General features: G+C 48.0%; 2 protein-coding genes across 2 annotated transcripts; one reads left to right on the top strand and one right to left on the bottom strand.

Moving 5' to 3' along the window:
• The first annotated feature begins 765 nt into the window (after nucleotides 1–765).
• On the top strand, nucleotides 766–1,186 carry LOC142474986 (histone H4-like). The gene has a single exon (XM_075581085.1). It carries the CDS (start codon nucleotides 785–787, stop codon nucleotides 1,094–1,096), a length of 312 nt encoding a protein of 103 aa, XP_075437200.1. The 5' UTR covers nucleotides 766–784; the 3' UTR covers nucleotides 1,097–1,186.
• Nucleotides 1,187–18,871: 17,685 nt separating this feature from the next.
• On the bottom strand, nucleotides 18,872–19,439 carry H2AC25 (H2A clustered histone 25). The gene has a single exon (XM_075581084.1). It carries the CDS (start codon nucleotides 19,412–19,414, stop codon nucleotides 19,019–19,021), a length of 396 nt encoding a protein of 131 aa, XP_075437199.1. The 5' UTR covers nucleotides 19,415–19,439; the 3' UTR covers nucleotides 18,872–19,018.
• Nucleotides 19,440–21,130: the final 1,691 nt, after the last annotated feature.

The raw sequence follows: 21,130 nt of genomic DNA, 5'->3' as shown, positions 1-21,130 counted from the left end.
TACAGCGACTGGCAAGTAGGACTGAACTCCAGCAAGACTACAGCTACACTGTTTACCAAAAAGAGGATCAAGGCACACCCGCCAATCACCCTCAACGGAGAGGCTGTCAAATGGGAGCCAAACAGCTCTTACCTAGGTGTAATCCTAGATAGCAAACTAAGCTGGAGAAACCACATTGAGAAGATTCAACAGAAGGCAACAACCAAGCTGGCAGCACTGTACCCTCTGCTGAAGACAAGGACCATGCCCATCAAGAGCAAAGTCAATGTGATCAAGGCGATCATTAGACCCACAATGACATACGCCTCCCCGGTGTGGAGTGGTTGCCACCAACATCAAAGATCATCTCTCCAAAAATTACAGAACAAGGCGCTGCGGATTGCGTCCAACGCTCCACTTCCTACAAGAATAGCAGACCTTCATAGGGAACTGGGTATCGAGATGTTAGATGAACATCTAAAGAAGCTCAACAAGAAATTCTACAAGGAACTGGACCAGAACTCAAACCCGCTGATCAAGAAGCTTGCTGCGATCTCTGCAAACCCATTTGACCGCTACCCACGACCCATCACAGCGCTGAACCTGTGAAACCAACTCAACTGTGGCAAGTAACACAGATCAAGAAGCTTCCTAAAGAGTGCGACAATACACTCAACAAGAGAACTTGGAGTAATGAGGCTCAAGCCTCGGTATCCAATATCACCACTGACAGATTTAATCTGTCAGTCAGAACAGAACGGTCAGTCAATTACCTCATTCGCTTCTTGTTTTGACGTTTTGCAGAATGACTGGTCGCGGCAAAGGAGGAAAAGGGCTCGGGAAAGGAGGTGCCAAGAGGCACAGGAAGGTTCTTCGTGACAACATCCAAGGCATAACCAAGCCTGCTATCCGCCGCCTGGCTCGCAGAGGAGGAGTGAAGTGCATCTCCGGTCTCATCTATGAAGAGACCCGTGGGGTGCTCAAGGTTTTCCTGGAGAATGTGATCCGGGACGCGGTCACCTACACCGAGCACGCTAAGAGGAAGACAGTCACCGCTATGGACGTGGTGTATGCTCTCAAGCGCCAGGGCCGCACTCTCTATGGATTCGGAGGCTAAACGGTGACACTTCTTACCAACTGATGATACGGAATTCACATTCATTTAACCCAAAGGCTCTTTTAAGGGCCACCCACATTCTCCTGTATAGAGCTCTGGTTACACCGCCATCTTATTCTTACCCGTTTTCATGTTGCTGTCTCTGACGGACTCAATATTTCATATTGGAAACGGGTTAGAGAAATACAATTCACTACAAAACCACCAGTATGTGATAGCATTTTGTTAGAGCGCTTTATCTATGATTCTTTTCTATGAATTGACATGTACACTCGTGAGTTATATAAACTTTGCTATTCTCCCTTCATGCTATTAACTGCTCATTCATAAAGCAAACCACATATTGGTTTCACTTTTTGATATAACTTCTCTGAATTAGAAGTGCCTGCACTTGACAGATTTAAATACGTGATTTTAATTGCTCGATCCATATACACATTTTTTTACATTACACATTGGTACAATCTGCAAAAGAAAATGTATATGATAAATGCCTTATCTGTATTGATTTTAACCGCTATGAAAACAATTACATTTTTATAGACTTGTATAAAACAATGACAATCTTTGAGCATTCATTCATTATTATTTTGCTGTCTTTTCTGCTCTTAAAACAAAATCCCCAATGCAAATGCTTCATAAAATAGTCACTCCTTTTATATTCCATTAAATAGTCCCATATATTGGGCATCATGTATCAGCTTTTGATAAGAAAAAAATGCAATCGGATTTTCTTTAGCACTTTATGTGACATTTATGATAATTTGTCACAACTGTAAATCTCATACATATTGATCACGTTTTTTGGTTTTATGATCATAAATACAACCCCGCATTTCATGTGTAAAACACTCGGTTTGGGGATCTCGGAACAATTATACAGAGAAGGTAAAAAGGCGCCAAAGCTTTACTATCTGTCATTCAAACAAAGACCACACGGTGGCAGTATTGTTTTGGAAATGATCTGGATTCTGGAGACCTGGATTTTTCACAATGATCTGAATCAAAGGTTTCACCTCCAGATATTTGTGTTAAATACGTTTTGCGGATTCCCTTTAATATAATTAGTGAATTAAGTTTAAAATCAACAGGACTCTAGCATCACTTCTTAAATCGCACAAATATGTGTACTGATGTGGGGGCTGAAACTGCCAAAGATGCCACATTTCCCACACAATCTATACAGGGAAAACGCAGCAGCACCAAAATAAAGGCAGCAAAACACACACACACGTGTGTAACTCACATTAACATGAAACACTTGGGGTCTTACTTACTTTTGTGAACAATGTTTCTAAATCAATCTGTTCTATTAATTCAATGATCCTTTGTTTTTTTTATTTCAGTCACACTTTATCTCAAAGATTATCCCGGAGACCAGAACGTAACCCCGGGATCAAGGCACCAGAACGGACAAAGCGTTTCAATAAAGAGAATTTATTCTGTCCGTATCCAGCCCAGCACAAACTCACAAACCCCTTACACTCCCCAAAACAGGGAATACAGGGGATTCTAGGTGCCAGGCGCCACTTCCAAGGCTCCCCAGGGTTTGCTCCCACTCCTGTGGGGTTTGAGACTGCAGCGCTTTCAAACCTGTTTGCTTTCTGAGACTCTGTCCCGCAGCACGGAACCGGTTTCACATCTCCCGCTGGATGAAGCTCCCAGCGACGTGTGAAGGTGTCTCTGGCGCAGCCTTGGGGCGCAGCGCTTAGTTCCCTGCACGCTGGGATCACACTGACCCTGAGCGCTGCTGGGTTCCCCTTACATACAGTCCCCGCTGCTATAGGAAATCGCTGTAGATGGAGCCGCGACCATCATGTGTGGATACTGCATGGGAGACAGGACGTGAGGTCACATCTGCATTGGCCAATCATGGCTGGGCGCGGGGTGGGTGAAAGTTAAAGGGCTTTTGGAGAAATATGAACGTCCCTGTGGGAGCAGCGCCTGTCAGTGGGAGCAGCGCCTGTCAGTGGGAGCAGCGCCTGTCAGTGGGAGCATCGCCTGTCAGTGGGAGCGGCGCCTGTATCATGAGCATCAGCGATATCTCGGGATACAGCGCAATGCTGCACTTTTAGGGTGTTTGATCGTCAGCCCGATCTCTTCCCCAGCCACTCTCCCTTTGTTCCTGTCCCTCTCCTCCCCCTCCACTCCAAGCAATAGCAGTTCTCCGGACATGTGGGCTGCTCAGTGGGATTCTCAGCCCAATGTACAGAGACCTTGGCTATGCTTTATATATGCACACACAGTGTATACTTTGGTACAGTTTACAACACGAGAGTAAACAATTACAGTTACAGGGTATGGAAGGGGTTGCATGGCACATTAAACTGGGGCAGCTCTAGGGTCTGGTGACCAGATGAGCCCCAGGAAAGGACAGGTAGGTGGGAGGGACGGAGTCCAGAATAATACAGGTTAAGCCTGGTCCCAGGGGTGTGTACTGAGGTCTGGGGAACTGTGATTGTTTCCACACACATCAGGCACTCTGATGGGTCACCACCCTATCTCCATGATTTGCTATGGACACAGGAATCTAGAAACGGGGTGGCAGATATCAATTCCACAGATCTTTTCTGGACTGGCATGGAGATGGACTAAATGGTATTCTCTGAAGTCATGCCAGAGACACCCAAGACAAGGCTGTGTGCTTTTCTGAAGCAGAAGATTTAAACTTGCCTGCTTGCAACTTGTTTTCAGCACTGCCGGAATTCCTGATCCTCTACAAGAGTGGAAGCTGCTCCGGGTAAGCCATTTCTGTGGCACTGGGCACCTAGGACTGCTAGGATTCCCCCTGTATTCCCTGGTTGGTGCGAGTATAGCTCTGTTAGGAGATTCTGTGCTGTGTCTGATGGCTACTGCTGAAATAAACACCTCTTTATTTGATCGCTGTGTCCTGTCTGGCACGTGATCCAGTGAAAGAGTCCTGGTCTGCTGTGGCAACTATTGTTAGTAAGCAATATGTAACGAGAACTATGCTCCCCTCCTTACTATCCGGCGTGACCTGTTTCATATATTGTTCTCATTCTTGCTCGCCCAATGATCAAAACACATTGTTCCCTCCCTCAGTGCCTTGTTTTGATTGTCCACTTCTCAAGTGTTTCAAGATTTACCTAATTCTTGTTGTAATAGTTTGTGGGTTGCTCCCTTCCCCAGTGTTCCCACTCTGTATTATTTCCGGCTTCTACTGCCATGGCATTCCTAATGCTTGGTTTCAAGTACTAAGCAATGTAGTGTCCCTCAATTATTCCTAATCTATTGTAGTGAGGAGATTGGCCCCTTCCCCTTTGTTTCCTAATCAGATTGTTCCCTTTCAAAGTGTTCATAATCCATTGTTCCCCAGTGATTTCCTAACTCATTGTTTCCATCCACAATGCTTCCAAAATCTGATTGTCCCCTTCCCAGTGCTCTCAAAATTTACAACTCCTCTCGCAAATACTAACGCATGACTGTCCTTATTAAAATGATTCTCCCATGCCGCTCTCACCCCCAACCCACCCCTCCCCTACCCACCTTCCCCTCCTTCTCCAATTCCGCACACACATCGGAAGACAAGGCTAAGGCCTAGCTGTCCAGAAATCTCATCTACCAGGCCTCCCCGGTGTAAGTCATTTCGGATGAAACCATAGAGTCTAAAGGGTCTCCACCCAGCCCGCCTTCACTGGAGACCGTTTTCGGACCAGCCCCCAAGGGTCTTAAACCCCACTAACCGGTCCTTTACTAAAGACCGGTTCAACACCTTTTAGACCCCATTAGGGTCGACTTTCCTTTCTTTTTCTAGCCGCTGTTACTGTCCCAGCGGCCCCTTACCCAACCCTCCCCCTCTGCCCATTTTGGCTGTTTCTCTCCAGCACTAGTCCAAGGACAACACACGCGGTACCCTCTGGGAGGTCATTATGTCTCACCAAAAAGCACTAAAAATTGTCTCCCTAAATGTGAAGGGCCTACACAACAATAGAAAGTGACGCCTGGCCCTCCAGGAGATAAAGAATACAGTGGGAGATGTTGTTTTCCTCCAGGAGACGCACTTCACGTCTCAAGAACCGCCTAAAATATTTCAACACGCGTTCCCATTGAGCTATTTCTCATCATTCAGCAGCAAACGCAGAGGGGTTGCCATTCTGATCCGTCAGGGCACCCCATTTAATTTAACAAAAATTCAGGCAGATCCAGAGGGGAGATTTATTGTGGTCTACGGCTCACTTTCAGGCACGACAATCGCCCTTTTTAACCTATATGCCCCGAACGAGAACCAGACAGAATTTCTGAAGAAGGTTCTGGAAGAAATTGACCCACAGTACCTATCCTCGCTACTTATTGCAGGTGATCTTAATATGGCTCTCAACCCAAAAGAAGACAAATCGAGCCACCCAGGACAACAACACTCCACTCAGTCACAAAGACTGGGGAAAAAATTCAAGGACATTGTTGGGTACTTTTCTCTGGTGGACATTTGGAGAACACAACATCAGGGGCAAAGGGATTATACCTTTTACTCGGCTCCTCACCAGTCTTATTCCCGTATTGACTACTTTCTTGCTACCAAGAACATCCTAGAGGCCACCACAGACTCAGACATCGGCCCAATTACGTGGTCAGATTATGCCCCTATCACCATGACCCTATCCATTCCATTTGGGAAAATTATCTCATATAGCTGGAAACTAAACGATTCCCTACTGAACCACTCCGGGACAGTGCTGGAACTCAAAAAATCCCTCAGGGAATACTTTAGAATAAACAAAGGCTCTGTATCTTCACCAGCAAGCCTGTGGGAAGCCCATAAGGCGACAATCCGAGGAAATCTTATCTCGATTGCCTCCCACCGGAAAAAAACTAAACTCAAATTAACTAAAGAGCTTACAGACAAAATAATCAATTTAGAGCAGCAGCATAAAAATAACCCCTCCCGGAGAATTTACAAACAATTGACAACTGCTCGAAACGATTTAAGAATAACCCAATTGGAAAATGTAGAAAAAGCTCTTAGATGGACGGGTCAGAGGTACTATGATAAAGGGAACAAGGCCGATAGACTTCTCGCTAATAAGTTACGAGGAATACAGAAAAAGTCACAAATAACGGCGATCAGGAATAACTCTGGTGAACTCCAATACAACGAGAGAAATAAATAGCAGAGGAATTCTCCAAATTCTACACCAAATGATATAACTTAAGGACCCACTCTGCTAATTCTAGTATAACGAACTCGGCATTAGCCGCTGATTACCTATCCGATTGCAATCTTCCATCACTAACAGAGGAAGAAAATACTTATCTAAATGCAAAAATTACGCTGGACGAATTAGAAGTGGCCGTTAGGGCCTCAAAGATCTCCAAGGCGCCGGGCCCTGATGGTTTCACAAATACATACTACAAGAAATTTTTCCCCATCTTGTCCAAACACCTATTGAGCTTGTTCAACTCATTCTTAGAAGGGAGTCCTATCCCATTCACAATGTCGTCCGCAAATCTGGCGATAATACTTAAAGAAGGGAAGGACCCCACCCAATGTGGCAGTTACAGACCAATCTCATTGTTGAACAACGACCTTAAACTATATAGTAAAATTTTGGCGAACAGACTTAACCCTATCCTCCCGAGACTAATACACAAGGACCAGGTCGGGTTTGTCCTGGGCCGACAGGCCTCAGACAATACACGTAAAATAATTAACTTAGTAGACCATGCCCACCTTTCAGGCTCAAAGGCGATGCTATTAAGCCTAGACGCAGAGAAGGCATTTGACAGGATTGACTGGCTATTTCTAGACCAAACACTGATAAAATTTGGTTTCGGAGACTCGTTCTTAAAGGGTGTTCAAGCACTTTATCAGAACCCTTCTGCCTCAGTACGACTCTCGGGCGGAGGCCTTGAACGATTCCAAATCAAAAATGGTACCCGACAAGGATGCCCCCTATCCCCCCTCCTCTTCGCCCTCACGATTGAACCACTGGCGTCTAAAATAAGACAAACCCGAACATCCAGGGAATCCCTATCGATAAAGCGCAATACAAAATTTCCCTATTCGCTGATGACATCATTCTTACTTTGACTAAACCCCTAACTTCCCTCCCTAACTTTCAGAAGAAACTGACGGAGTTTGGTAAAGTATCAGGATACAAAATAAACAGCGACAAATCAGAGGCTCTAAATCTTAGTCTCCCAGATCCCGAAGTCAAACTCCTCAAAACTAACTTTAACTACAGATGGTGCCCTTCATACATTAAATATCTGGGAATTAATGTGTCAAGGCACTACCGGGATTTATACCGGGATAACTACCCGAAGTTATGGGACAAGATCAAAAAGGATCTAGATCAGTGGGAAGGTTACCAGATATCGTGGTTCGGTAGAATGATATCTACTAAGATGAATATACTCCCAAGAATGTTATACCTTTTCCAAACACTCCCGACCCACGTTCCGGGCGCTGATCTAAAACATATTCAGAACAGATTGTTCCACTTCATTTGGCAGGGCAAGAGATCCAGAGTCGCCAGATCGGTCCTGCTGGCAGCAAGATCTAGGGGAGGACTGGGAGTATCAGACCTACACAGATATTACTTAGCTGCACAGCTCAAGCAGGTAGTAATGTGGAACTCGGACCCGACCCGTTGTAGTTGGGTAGAGATAGAGACTCGATGTGCCAAAATGCCTTCTCTGCAAGCCTGCCTCTGGAGCCTGGACAGAGGAGAGGGGCATACACACAATCTTAAACTACAGGCCTCACGTTTCACGTGGGACTTCTGGATAAGATGTAAATACAAATATGGCCTTACCACCAAAAGTTCCCAATTGACCCCCATCTTTAACAATCCGAAGTTCCCCCCCGGGATGTGGATCTAAACTGTTCGATCAATTCAACACATGGGGTATAGAGGCGATTGCGGACCTACTGAGCCTAGGGAGGCTTCTGAGCTACCAAGAATTGAGGACCAAATATAAAATTAGAGAATTGGACACATTTAAATACCTCCAAATCAGAAACTTTATTAGAACAACATGCCCTCTCCCAGAATACCCCACTCTCACAACGTTTGAACAACTTTGCGAGACAAAGACCCACCAGAAAGGTCTAATCTCTGACATATATGGTGCTCTAGAGCGCTCCTCGACCCCCAAAGAGCATGATTATATGCTCAAATGGGCAGCAGACCTGAATATAAATATAGACAGAGAGACTTGGGAAGAAATCTGGCAGGCAGCCTCAGAGACCTCCCTATGCACTACAATAAAGGAAAACATTTATAAAATTATGTTTGGCTGGTATCTTACCCCAGCACGATTAAACCAGATCTACCCTCTGGCATCAGACCTATGTTGGAGAGGCTGTGGTCATAGAGGGGACATGGCCCACATCTGGTGGACCTGTCCAGAAATTGTGAAGTACTGGGCTAAGGTCCAAATTTTGATAAAAGTGGTCACTGACCTGGAATTACCTATCGAACCACTGACCTACCTGTTGGCCGCACCAATGACTGACATAGTCCGGCCAACCAGTAAATTAATATCCTTCATTCTTACCGCGGCAAGATGCTGTATTGCGGCCTCCTGGAGGAAAACAACCACGCCGGCACTGGGAACGTTCAAAAAAAGAGTCGGCGAGGTGATGATCATGGAAAGGCTTACCGCTATCGTGAGACAAAAACTCCCCGCCTACGAGGACATCTGGGAACCGTGGATTTCCTGCAAAAGGTTCAGACAACCAGCTCAAACGTGACAGAGGTCTACCCCCTCCCCAGAAGTGAACTAAAACTACCTGCGAGACCACATCCCCAACAGCCAGATGGGACTCCCAACCCCCTCCGACCCCTCCCCCCTCTCTCCCCCCCCCCTCACCCTTCCAGTCCCCCCCCCCTGCCTTCCCTCTCTGAAGGCACTCCCCCCTCTTTACTGACAACTGAGGTTGTCAATCTCTTTCCCCCCCAAAAAATTGTCGATTTAAAAATGTTAGGCTATATCGCTTATTGTACCTGCATACATATCTAAATGCCTAATAAAATTATTTGAAAAAAAAAAAATGATTCTCCCATTAACTGTACCTGTTAAACCCTACATAGATTGCTCCATTATTAACTGACACCTCCATTAATTATCCCCACTAAAATTACCACTTACCCTTGATGAACTACCACTGTTCAACCCAACCTCACAAACCATAATCAGTCCATCACCAACTATCCTCTCCTCCGCCTCATCCTATCACAGCCTCACATAATAAAGGGGAAGCTCGGCTCGCTGCCCCAAAACTGTGTGTAATGGCTGCCTCTGTGAGACTCATTTGGCCTGTTTATAATGTATTGAGTGGTAACTTCTTCCAGAAAAGAGCTAATCACTGTGTGATCCCGGGGGATGTGTGTAAAGGTTCTGGTCTCCTGTGACAGGTTTTTTATCTGGTGGATAGTAATGGACATCACTTGGCCCAGTTCTGAATCTCTTGCGGGACTTTCATTTCTGAGTAGTTCGTGATATCAAGACCGCAGGACCGATAGTTCCACACATAATGAGCATAGTCCAGTGCACCTCTCACCGGAGTTATATTGTGCCCAGTTTAGGGCTCTGGACAAAGGATGCGGGGCACCTACATGGAGTTCAACTCCTGGCTAGACCTTCACAGCCCACGGTGAGTAGCCAGATGCAGAGTCACCTCGCTCCTAGACAGGATGGACATCGTCATCCGTGAACAGTTTTTGCCCAAATGTGTACCGGAGGTGCGGGAGTGGGTCATAGAGCATAAGCCGAGAATGCACCAGACGACCGCCATGATGGCAGATGATTTTGTGACCATGCGGCCACAGTTGGAGAAGTGGGTCCTGACCCCCGATCCAGTGCCAGCGACAACACCACCTAACGTAGCTGACCCTCCCAAGGCCACTAAGCTGGGATGGAACAAGTGGAGTGCCGGAGGTGCTGCAGCTAAAGCCTGTACAGTTTGCCCATGAGCGCCGGTTCTACCAGTGCAAATGGCTAGGCCATCTGCGGGTGGACTGCCCCAACCCACCCTGCTCCAGTAACCCCAATATGGGGCAATGCTCACAAGCAGCGAGACCAATCCACTACGTGAGATTGGCCCCAAAAGCCTAGCAAGTGGAGGCCGTGCAGAGTGTGCAGCAGCAGACCTAGCAGCAGCAGTCAACGATGCAGAAGTGGATCTGGAGGGACATGGAATCACAGCCATCGGGCTGGAATCCAATGATGTCCGCCAACAATATTTGTGCCCGGTTACCATAGGCCATCTCCGGGTGGCCGGCCTGATGGACACCGGTGTTACGGTAATCTGGTGCAACCTGATATGGTCAGCCCAGAGAAACTTCTCCAAGGCACGGGGATGCCGGTGAGAATGCTGGACAGAGCCCCCAAGTTATTGCAAGTTGTCCGGGTGTTACTTGATCAGGGCACTAGTAGAGGAGTCTGGGATGTCACAGTGTAACCCGGCTTGGACACCAACATCCTGCTGGGCAATGACTTCGGGCACTTTATTTGCTCCTACTCTGAGGAGAATGCACCAGTGGCTGCGGTCACCCGAGCAAAGGTCAGGCAGTTGCCCAGGTGGAAGTGCCTTTGGCATTGCCGCACACCACCCCAATTATCTCTCCCCAGCTTTTGGAGCCAAAGAGAGCTGAAGTCCCGGTGGACACCAAGCATGTAAGCCAGAACAAGCCAGACATTTGTCCCGAACCCTGTCCCAACATTTCCTCTGACTGTTTGACAGGGCCAACCTACCAGAACTGAGCTAGGAGTTCATGGACATTGTGTGATCGGACCCCAAACAGGAGGATATGATACTTGGGAGACCGAGTCTGACTCCAAGGGTGTGTCCCATCGGTTCCATTGGCACCACAGTTTCTCATAACAGGAATCCAAGAGTGCTCTGATCAGATCAGGGACATTAAGGCGACAGATAGTTGTTACTCATGAGTATAGGGCACAGTTGATGCAGATATCCCATGTGATCCTGCTGGTAGGGGCATCAGATAGTCACTCATACTAGAGCCCGGCTACTACAGACTTTCTACTCACCGGCGTCATGACAGGAGGTATTGGTGTTCTGCCATAACTGTAATCCCTGCCACCTAGTGGGCAAGTCGAGTGACCACACAAAGGCTCCCCTGAGACCGCTACCGGTGATCGGTGATCGGTGAGTCCTTCCAGCGTCTAGCTGTAAATAAAGTGGATCCGCACATGATCCCAGTTGCTCTGTCCTTGATTGAAGCACGTCAATTGGCAGAGTCTTTGATTGAGATATTCACTAGGGTAGGTTTCCCAAGTGAGATCCTGGCTGATCCGGGGGCACAGTGCATGTCCGAACTGCTCCAATGTCTCTTGGCAATGTGCGATCAAATCTCTCTGTACAACCCCCTACCATCCCCAAACGAATGGATTATGTGAGCGGTTCAATGGGACCTTAATGTCAATGTTGCAAGCATTTGTGGAAGCTGAAAGGGTGAGACTGACAAGCTCACTTACATCACCTGCTATTCGCGTATCTAGAGGTGCCAAAGGAGTTTACCATCCGTTCCCCCTTCAAACTCCTCTATGGGTGCCATGTCCGTGGACCACTCAATCTGTTTCATAAGGGCTGGGAGGGGGAGATACTTATGCTTTGGTGCTACATTACGTGGTGGGGCTCAGGGACCAGATAGAGGAACACATGGGGTTGGCACAGGCTAAACTTGAGGCAGCTCAGATCAGGCAATAGCGCTGGTATGATAGGAGTTTCCATAGTAGAGAATTAATCCCAGGGCAGCAGGTGCTTGTTCTGAAGCCCACTTGGCAGAACAAGCTACTTGCCGCCTGGGCGGGCCCGTACACGGTTCACCGGCGTGTGCATGAGTGTAATTATGTGGTAAACCAGGATCCAGAGGCAGGTAGGCACATAACATACCATATCAATATGCTAAAGGAGTATCACAAGAGCGGGTCGGAGGTGTTTGCTATTTGTAGCCCGCTTCTGGGTGATCCGGCAAGCCAGGCTCTGCCTGATCTCCTGGGAGAAACCCGGCAGGGAGGCTTAGTGGAGCAGGTGGAGATGGGTCCCCAACTCGCGGTTCCCAAGCTGGTGCGAGAGATGCTAGAGCAGTACCAGGTAATGTTTACAGATAATCAGGGCATTACCCATCTAACCGATCACCCGGTCAACACCGGGGATCATTGGCCACTCCTCAAGAAGTGTAATGGATCTCTGCGGAGGTTAAGTGGAGCATTAAGGGGGAGGTTGAGGAGATGATGGCATTAGGGGTAATTTCTCGTGCTCAGTGTCCTTGGGCTTCCCCGGTATTCGTGGTGCCAAGGAGGGTGGGACCACTTGGTTCTGTGTAAAATAACGTCAGCTTAATACTCAGACCGTGGCAAATGCCTATCCTTTGTCCCACATGGATGAGCTCTTAGATGAGCTCATCGGGGCCAGGTATCTGGCCACCATGAATCTGTACAGATTCCATTGACCCAGCAGGCGTAGGAAAGGTCGGCTTTCAACATCCTTGGCTTGTAAGAATTTTTGGTCATGTCATTTGCGATGAAGAAAACGCCGGCCATGTTCTAGCGCCTTGTCAACCGGTTGCTGGAAGGGATTAAGGGCTATGTTAGGGCTTATCTGGACGACTTAACCATTTGTATTAATGACTGGGACACTCATCTGGTTAATGTAGCAGCAGTCCTAGATAGGATCAGGGAGGCTGGCCTGACACTAAAGCCATCCAAGTGCCAAGTCGGCATGGTGGGGTTATTGTACCGCAGCTACCGGGTAGGCCGGGGACATCTCAAGCCTGAGCCCACGAAAGTTGTGTCAATAGTGGACTGGCCAGTCCCCCACACTATAAAGCAGGTAATCACTTTTATAAGTACCACCTGCTACTATAGAGTGTTTTTGCCCCAGTATAGTGCCCTGGCTCAAGCCATGACTGATTTAACAAAGAAGATGCTGTTGGTGCTAGTTGCCTGGTCTCCTGAGTGTGGGCAGCGTTACAGGCTTTCAAAGATGCTCTAGCCAGTGCTCTGATCCTGGTGGTCCTCGATAACATCAAGCGATTCTTGGTGCAAAGGACGCGTAGGGTGGATTATTCTCTGGCAGAGACATTTTGGCTTCCTTCCCTGTTAGCCCTTCCACCTCCCTCCGTGGCCTTGGCTGTCTGAGCCCTTAGCACTTGCGTGCGTCCCTCCCCTGTTCCGGCTCACAGCGGTGACGTCATTGACTATCGCGAGACCTCTGGTCTGCGTGACTGTCCCAGTGAGTCCTTCGGCGGCACTGAGTTTGGGCGGCTTTCTACCCAAGAGCTGACCCGCGTTTGAGGACAGTTGTGGCGGCTGGTGGCGTGGAGCCACAGGAGTTGTGCTTCCCAGCGGTGCAGAGTCTCTAGGCGGTCCAGCTGTATCATCCTCCCTCCAGGCCCCGGAGTGTTAAGTGTGATTGAGCTACAGGCGTATACATATCAGGAAACAAAAGAAAACAGCGCACAACGCCAAATAGTGAAGCAAATTCAACAATATATTATAGAATTAAAAAGGGGGTAATATATCTGCGTACATGAAAAAAGTTGGTAAAAGGCATGTAGTGTGTATCACACTGTTTACCACTCGGCAGCTGTTAGCTGTAGATTCAGGTGCTTGCTTCCCTCTGCTGCTGCAGCTCAGTTGATTCTGGGGCAGGACGTCAGTCTTTTCACTCCCAAGGGGATTTCCCTTCATGCAGCCAGGTTGAGCTGAGCCACCCCTGCGAAAAAATGCTGAGCCACCCCTGCGTTTACAGCTGCAGACGCCATTATCCCCAACACGGTTATGTGGCACTTATTATTTAATGTATAATTATCTCACTGTGGGAGTTGTGGTTTAATTTTTTATAAATTTTTTATCACTAAATTGATGGTATAGTCACTGCACTGTATATATTTATACATTTAAACTTTATAGGTAGTTAGGTAGTAGCGCACAGTTTTGTTTTTTGTGTATACATATCAGCATTGCTGTAAGTAGGGTCTCAATTTTAGCCCCACTGGATGCCATCACTTCATTAGTGGTTTCTGCCCAACAAGCACGTTTGTTGTTTTATATTTACTTTTTAATCATTGTATTAAACTGCTGTCTTATTTTGCATACTATATCAGTGATTTGTTGTTTGTATTTAGTTGCACTATGATCTTTTTTTTTTCCTTTTTTTCTCGTTCATGTTGTCTTCTTACATGTCTGTTTGTCTGAGATTACATTGAGGACACTTCCATGGAACTCATCCCAGCCTTTTGAATCGGACTATATTTGGTCAGATTTTTATTTCCTTTAGGCGCCGGTTTATCTGTTTTTACTGTGTTTTCTGGTTTGTGTCACCTATTTTTCCTGGCTGCCTTCACCTCAATATTTAGGGGTGTATGTATATTTATTAGTTGTCTAATTGTCACTAATTTTTTATTTTCATTGCATTAGCGCTGTTCCCACTGCCCTTCCCCTTAGGCTTTCAAAGATGCTCGAGCCAGTGCTCTGATCCTGGTTGTCCTCGATAACATCAAGCGATTTTTGGTGCAAACCAATGCTTCAACTTATGGCATCAGTGCTGTGCTAAGCCAGGTAGGTGAGGATTGCAGCGAGGATACGTTCACCTACCTAAGCTGCAAGCTGTTGCCTTGGGAGTTCACCTATGCCACAATCGAGAAAGAGGGTCTCAACAATGTGTGGGTTCTCAAGAAGTTATAGGTCATGTTTACGGGAAGCCTTTCACTGTGATCACTGATCGCAACCCCCTTAGCTTGTTGCAGCGGGTGTAAGGTGAAAATGGGAAGTTGGTGTGACCTCCAGGAGTTTAATTTTACCATTCAACACAAAAAAGTGCAATGAGCACAGCAACGCCAATAGTCATTCCCAGCATGATTATCCCAGCCCCAATAAACGGACTTCCAGGGTCTTCAGCCTTGGAGAGACACCTGATGGGGTAGCTTTCCCAGAGCCTTCATCTTAAAGGGGGATATTTGATGGTATGGGGAAGCCTACCTCACATAATAAAGATGAAGCCCGGCTGGATACCCCAAAACTTTGTGTAATAGCAACCTCGGTGAGGCTCGTTTGGCCTGTGTATAATGTATTTTGTGTAACCTCTTCCAGAAAAGAGCTAATCACTGTGTAATCTCTAGAAGGGGGAAAACGGTAGGAATTGGGAACAGGGATTGTATCGGTAAAAAAAAGGCACTTTTGTGCCCTGTAGTAGTACAGTATGTTCCCCATACATTTAGTAAGGCAGCCAGCACTGCCTTTTGTTTTGCTAGCATTTCGGAGAAAAGCTGCTTTGTGACAGAAGGTGGGGTCGGTGTGAGTATGAGGACAATGGTGAGCAGGGAAGGGATGGTAATCAGGTCCGGGGAAATGGTTCTCGTTGGTGCAAATACTTTTTTCACCTGAGAGGCTGAGGTGCCTACCCAGCGGGATGTATGGGGCTGGCTAGTTCAACCGTTGCCGGGTCTGAGTCCCATAGGCACAATTTCCATTGGCTATTTCAAATTTCCCACTCGCTAGACCCTCCCTACTCGAGGGGCGGTCAAGAGTGACTAAGCCGGCCCCCTCCTCTGATTTGTACAGCCGGACAAGACAACGTCCTCCGATTGGCTGGTTGCCCCTGCTCCATGAAAAGTATAGGAGCCCGAGAGCTATGTAAGGGGAGAAGCCGATCAGAGTACAAGACACGTTTTGAAGCTGATCGGACAGGCAACTGGCGGGATTTTAAATAGTGCTATTGGGACAATAGCACTGAGAAGGAGCTGTACAGGGCAAATCTACTGAAGCAGTCCCCTGCACCTAGTTGAGGCTAGATTCTTCTCCCTCAGACCCCAGTTGGCGAAGTGTGTTAAAAAATCTGGTCTCCCGTGACAGGCTTCTTCCCCAAGCTGCGTGGGAAAGATATGGAAGCCTATCAAGCAATGGTTTGGGAGGATGCTGGTGACTACCAGGTGGTAAAAGCACTGCTCTGGCCTCAGTATGAGATCACGCCCGAGACTTACTGGACCCAGTTTCATGCCATGCACAAGGGGTCCAAGGATTTGCACACTGACTCTGTGGCCCGGTCAGCCCATCATGCAAAGAGGTGAGTAACTGTGTGTTCAGTGAGTACCTTCAATGTATTCCTTAACCTAATCGTGAAGGAGCAATTTGTACTCAAACATTTCCCGGAGGTGAGTGAATGCATTATGGATGGCAAACCATCAATGGCTCAGCAAACTGCAAAGATTACGGATGAGTTCATGGCGGCTCGACTCCTATTCTGGCAACAACCCCAACCGAGTGTTCCAGTTCCTGGCCACCAACCTCCTCGGCACACATAAACCCCAAGGTCCGATGCATCTTTGTGGAGCTGCCCAGTGCCCCCTAGTTCCAGAACCCGACCACCAAGTTTACCCATAAGTGGCAATGCTTTGGTTTCAACAGGGCGTGCCACCCGAGGGTGGATTGCCCCACTGCACTTTGAACCGATCCACCTGCGATGGGAACCACAACCCAGCTCCTCATATAAACGCCAGGGTAAGTCACATTCCCATGCTCGAGCAATAGCAGGTGACCAACCATATCACCCAGGCAACCCAGGTCCCAGTCTCCGAGGCTGCCGAGATTGCTGCCTGTGCTGCAACACAAAGAGGAGCCACCATTGGGCTAGAGCAGATCATTGTGCGGTTGAAATATTTGTGCCCTTATACCATCAGCACTATGATGGTGGCCAGCCAGTTGGACCCTGGCACGGTCATAACTCTTGTCAAACCTGATATGTTTGGGCCAGAGCATCTGCCACCTGTCCGATGGTGCCCCTAAGTCCCTGCAGGTGGCCCGTGTTTTCATCGATTAGGGCATGGCCCAGAGCATCCGTAATGGCAGAGACCTCCCAGGCCATAACACCAACATGTTGTTGGGAACTGATTAGGGCAATTTTATGTGCCACTAATAGGGGTAGAGTGTGTCCGTCGAGTGTGCCCTATTGTGGGAGCGAAACATGTTAGTGTGTTTCTCTGGTTGCCAATAACTATGTTTTTACCACACCCTCTTCATCTGTTCCTGCTCGTGGTGCAACGCTATCCTTGGCTCTTTGCCAAATTTATTTCCCATTGTGGCTGTGACCTGCTGTCAGACTTGAGACCTTGCCACCTCTGACACTATGTTTGTTCAGGGTCCCAAGAATGAAACCATCACTCCCCGGACATTGGAGTTCATCCCTTGGATGTCCTGGAGGAGACCAGTAAAGTAAGCTGGGTGTAACCTGACCAAACTGACAACCCTATCCCTGCCAGTATGACTAGGGCCAATGAGCCAGAGCACAGTCGGCAGTTCCGCAATACCTTGCTGTCAGATCAGAGCTTAGACGGCATGTGGCAGCACGCTGCCCAACCGGTCATTGAGTCCAGATCCGATTGGCTTGTGAGTGCCGCCAGCTCCCATACAGGGAACAGAGCCCAGGGACTCCGGACTGACCATGGACGGGGGTATTAAAACATTTAATAAGTAATGTGTTGGGGCTCAGAATAAACTGGTGCACGCTTTGTACAGAGTATTTTCATTGCTGCTACATTTAGCTACAACTGATTGTGTGTTAAGTGCACAATTTTTTTTTCTATAATGAACAGGGACCTGAGACTCTGGTAAATAATTACATATTTTGCCTAAATTATCCAGTGATGTACGCACATAGATGGGATTGCAATTGAGTAATGGGTTAATATAAACATATTGAAAGTACTTTATGCAGGAGAAAGGTGAGTTGGCTAGAGTAGCCGTGTGTATTAACCCTGGTTGCATATCACATGCTCACTTGTGTGCGGTCCGTGACAGAGAGTATATGGGCCACATGCTCACAGATGGACCGTACATGACATTGCTGTTCCTCAGATTTAAAAAAAAAATGACAAGGGACAGGATCTGTAATTTTTAGTTTAAAGCACAGAGTATATTAGTGGTACAAAAATAAATTCTGATTATCGTTCTTGCTCATAAAGGAATTAATTTGATAAATTGTACCTCCAAAAAACTTGTGCTGTTTATTTCGAAGACCAGATGCTGTAATTATGTGTTCTGCGTTTTGGTTATTGAATCTTTCTATACCATTATGCTATTTTATTTTCTAACATGTCAACATTAATTATATTATGACTTGATTTTGCATGTTCGAGGGCAATCTGTAAACAACGTTGGTTGAATATTTTTTTTTTTAATTGTTCTTGCATCAATGTTACTCACTTGTCTTTAATGATACATTATATACATTTTCAGTATAATACACCTTCATGGCTTGCGAATTTGTGTCCGATATAAAAACAGGTTTTAGCCTTTACAAGCCAAGTAATGAAGATACCGATTTGTAACCCAACAGCGCCACCGTGTGGTAAATTGTTTCAAGAATAGACTCCTAATACTGTACCAACACGTTGCGCCTTTTGTATAATCACAAACAGAAACAAACACTACTTTACAGTGTATTAGCCATGCTACACTACTTTGTTTTAATTTATTTAGCGATGAACTAGAAACAGTTTTTTTGTTTAGCTTTATAGTTATGGTTCCAGCAAACTAAATGCACTTTAATCAGTTCATCAATTTTATGGGATTTTTTCCTTAAAATCATCATGTCGGTAATTAAAGTTCACCCCCAAGTTATATATACAGTAGGTGCCTTTATGGTATTAAATATTGATTTGCTTTCTGCAGTGTCGTATCAAACGCATTACTGTTTCTAATGACAGAACTGACACCTTCACATACATGGACTTAATTATACATTACTTTACAAATGTAGAGAACTATTATCATAAACAATTAAAGTGACTTAGAATGGAGATAGAAATATAATAAAAACATGTCCTGCAGGAAATGTGAAATACTATAACGCTTTTTTGATGTTGTGGGTGGCTCTGAAAAGAGCCTTTGTGTTGGGTATGTGGGGATCTCTGCTCCTGGTCTCGGGGGTGAAGCTCACTTGCTGCTCTTGGCCGGTTTGTGGCTCTCGGTTTTCTTGGGCAGTAGCACGGCCTGGATGTTGGGCAGGACACCCCCCTGAGCGATGGTGACCCCTCCGAGCAGCCTGTTCAGCTCCTCGTCGTTCCGCACAGCGAGCTGCAGGTGCCGGGGGATGATGCGGGACTTCTTATTGTCCCGGGCGGCGTTACCGGCCAACTCCAGGATCTCAGCGGTCAGATACTCCAGCACTGCGGCCAAATAGACCGGGGCTCCGGCCCCCACACGCTGAGCATAATTTCCCTTCCGAAGCAGCCTGTGCACACGGCCGACTGGGAACTGCAGCCCAGCCCGAGATGAGCGAGTCTTGGCCTTAGCGCGAGTTTTCCCGCCTTGTTTGCCTCTTCCAGACATCGTGTATCACTCAGACAGCAGCTCGGGTAACAAGAGAAGTGACAAACCCCGCCCCCTGTGCCCTTATTTATACACTCAGACAGCAGCTGAACTCCTCTGTGATTGGTCAGTTTTGAAAACAGCCAATCAGTTCCATAATCCTGTAACCACCAATCATCTAATTTGAAAGAAAACTGAAGATGTCTTAAACGGTCACATGATAAAGTCAGCCAATAGAAGAACAGAATGCTGGGGCTGCTAGTTTGCATAGGACTCCTATAAATAGAGCTGCTGGGGGTTTAGGTGACATTGGAGATTATTGATTAATTGAGATCCTTACCGGAGACGATGTAGATGTAGATGGAGCCTTTCATTGAATTCATTCATTCATTGAACTGACCGGAGAGGCTGATGACTCCTCGAGTGGGTCACTTCCAATCACAGCGCCCGCCGCCGACACCACTTTCCGGAGTTTCAGTCGGGGATGTATTGACTGGCCCGTTTGGAGAGCCGCTGCTGCCACGTGGGGGAGAGCCGCCGCTGCCACGTGGGTCATTGCCCATCGCTTTGCTTTATAGCTTTATTGCACTGTATGCTGAGTTCTGGGTGCAGTACTGAGCCCAGAGCTGCGACTTGCTGTGACCCCCGACCTTGCCCCCCCCCCTGCCTAGTGCTGTGCCCCCCCCTGTTTAGTGCAGTGCCCCCCCCTGTGCTCTGTGCCCCCCCCCGTGCTCTGTGCCCCCCCCAGTGCTCAGTGCCCCCCCCTGTGCGCTGTGCTGCGCCCCCCTGTGCTCTGTGCTGCGCCCCCCTGCGCTCTGTGTTGTGCCCCCCCGCGCTCTCTGCTGTGCCCCCCTGCGCTCTCTGCTGTGCCCCCCTGTGCTCTGTGCTCCCCCCTGCGCTCTGTGCTGTGCCCCCCCTGCGCTCTGTGCTGTGCCCCCCCTGCGCTCTGTGCTGTGCCCCCCCTGCGCTCTGTGCTGTGCCCCCCCTGCGCTCTGTGCTGTGCCCCCCCTGCGCTCTGTGCTGTGCCCCCCCTGCGCTCTGTGCTGTGCCCCCCCTGCGCTCTGTGCTGTGCCCCCCCCTGCGCTCTGTGCTGTGCCCCCCCTGCGCTTGGTGCCGTGCCCCCCCTGCGCCGTGTGCTTTTGCTCCCTGCGTTGCGTGCTTTGGGCCGTGTGCTCACCGCCGTGCGTGTGTGTGGCTCTGATTTGGGCCGTGTGCCCGCCGCCGTGCGGGTGCGTGGCTCTGATTTGGGCCGTGTGCCCGCCGCCGTGCGGGTGCGTGGCTCTGATTTGGGCTGTGTGCTCGCCGCCGTGTGTGTGTGTGGCTCTGACTTGTGCCGTGTGCTCGCCGCCATGCGTGTGGCTCTGATTTGTGCCGTGTGCCCGCCGCAGTGCGTGTGGCTCTGATTTGTGCCGTGTGCCCGCCGCCGTGCGGGTGCGTGGCTCTGGTCTGCGCCTTATTATGGCAGAGGCAAATGTGCCACCTATGGAGACTGCAATACATGATGCTGCAGAAGACATGGACTACACTTTAGTGAAGAAGAGAGGGCGAGCAAACTCTGATAGCTCCAATGGTTCTTCCCCTCCATCGGTAGCAAAGACAAAGATGCAGAAGCACAAGGAAGACCAAGGCATCAAAACATCAAACCGCTTCGAGCCACTTGCTGGTGCCGATGACTGCTCAGGGCCCAGGTGCAACGATGAAGAGACTGCACTCCCACCCAAAAAGATTCGCATACCA

The sequence above is a fragment of the Ascaphus truei genome, unplaced genomic scaffold (assembly GCF_040206685.1).
Source record: "Ascaphus truei isolate aAscTru1 unplaced genomic scaffold, aAscTru1.hap1 HAP1_SCAFFOLD_1040, whole genome shotgun sequence".
In the NCBI taxonomy this organism is placed as follows: Eukaryota; Metazoa; Chordata; class Amphibia; order Anura; family Ascaphidae; genus Ascaphus; species Ascaphus truei.
This window is presented reverse-complemented; position numbering and strand designations above follow the sequence as displayed.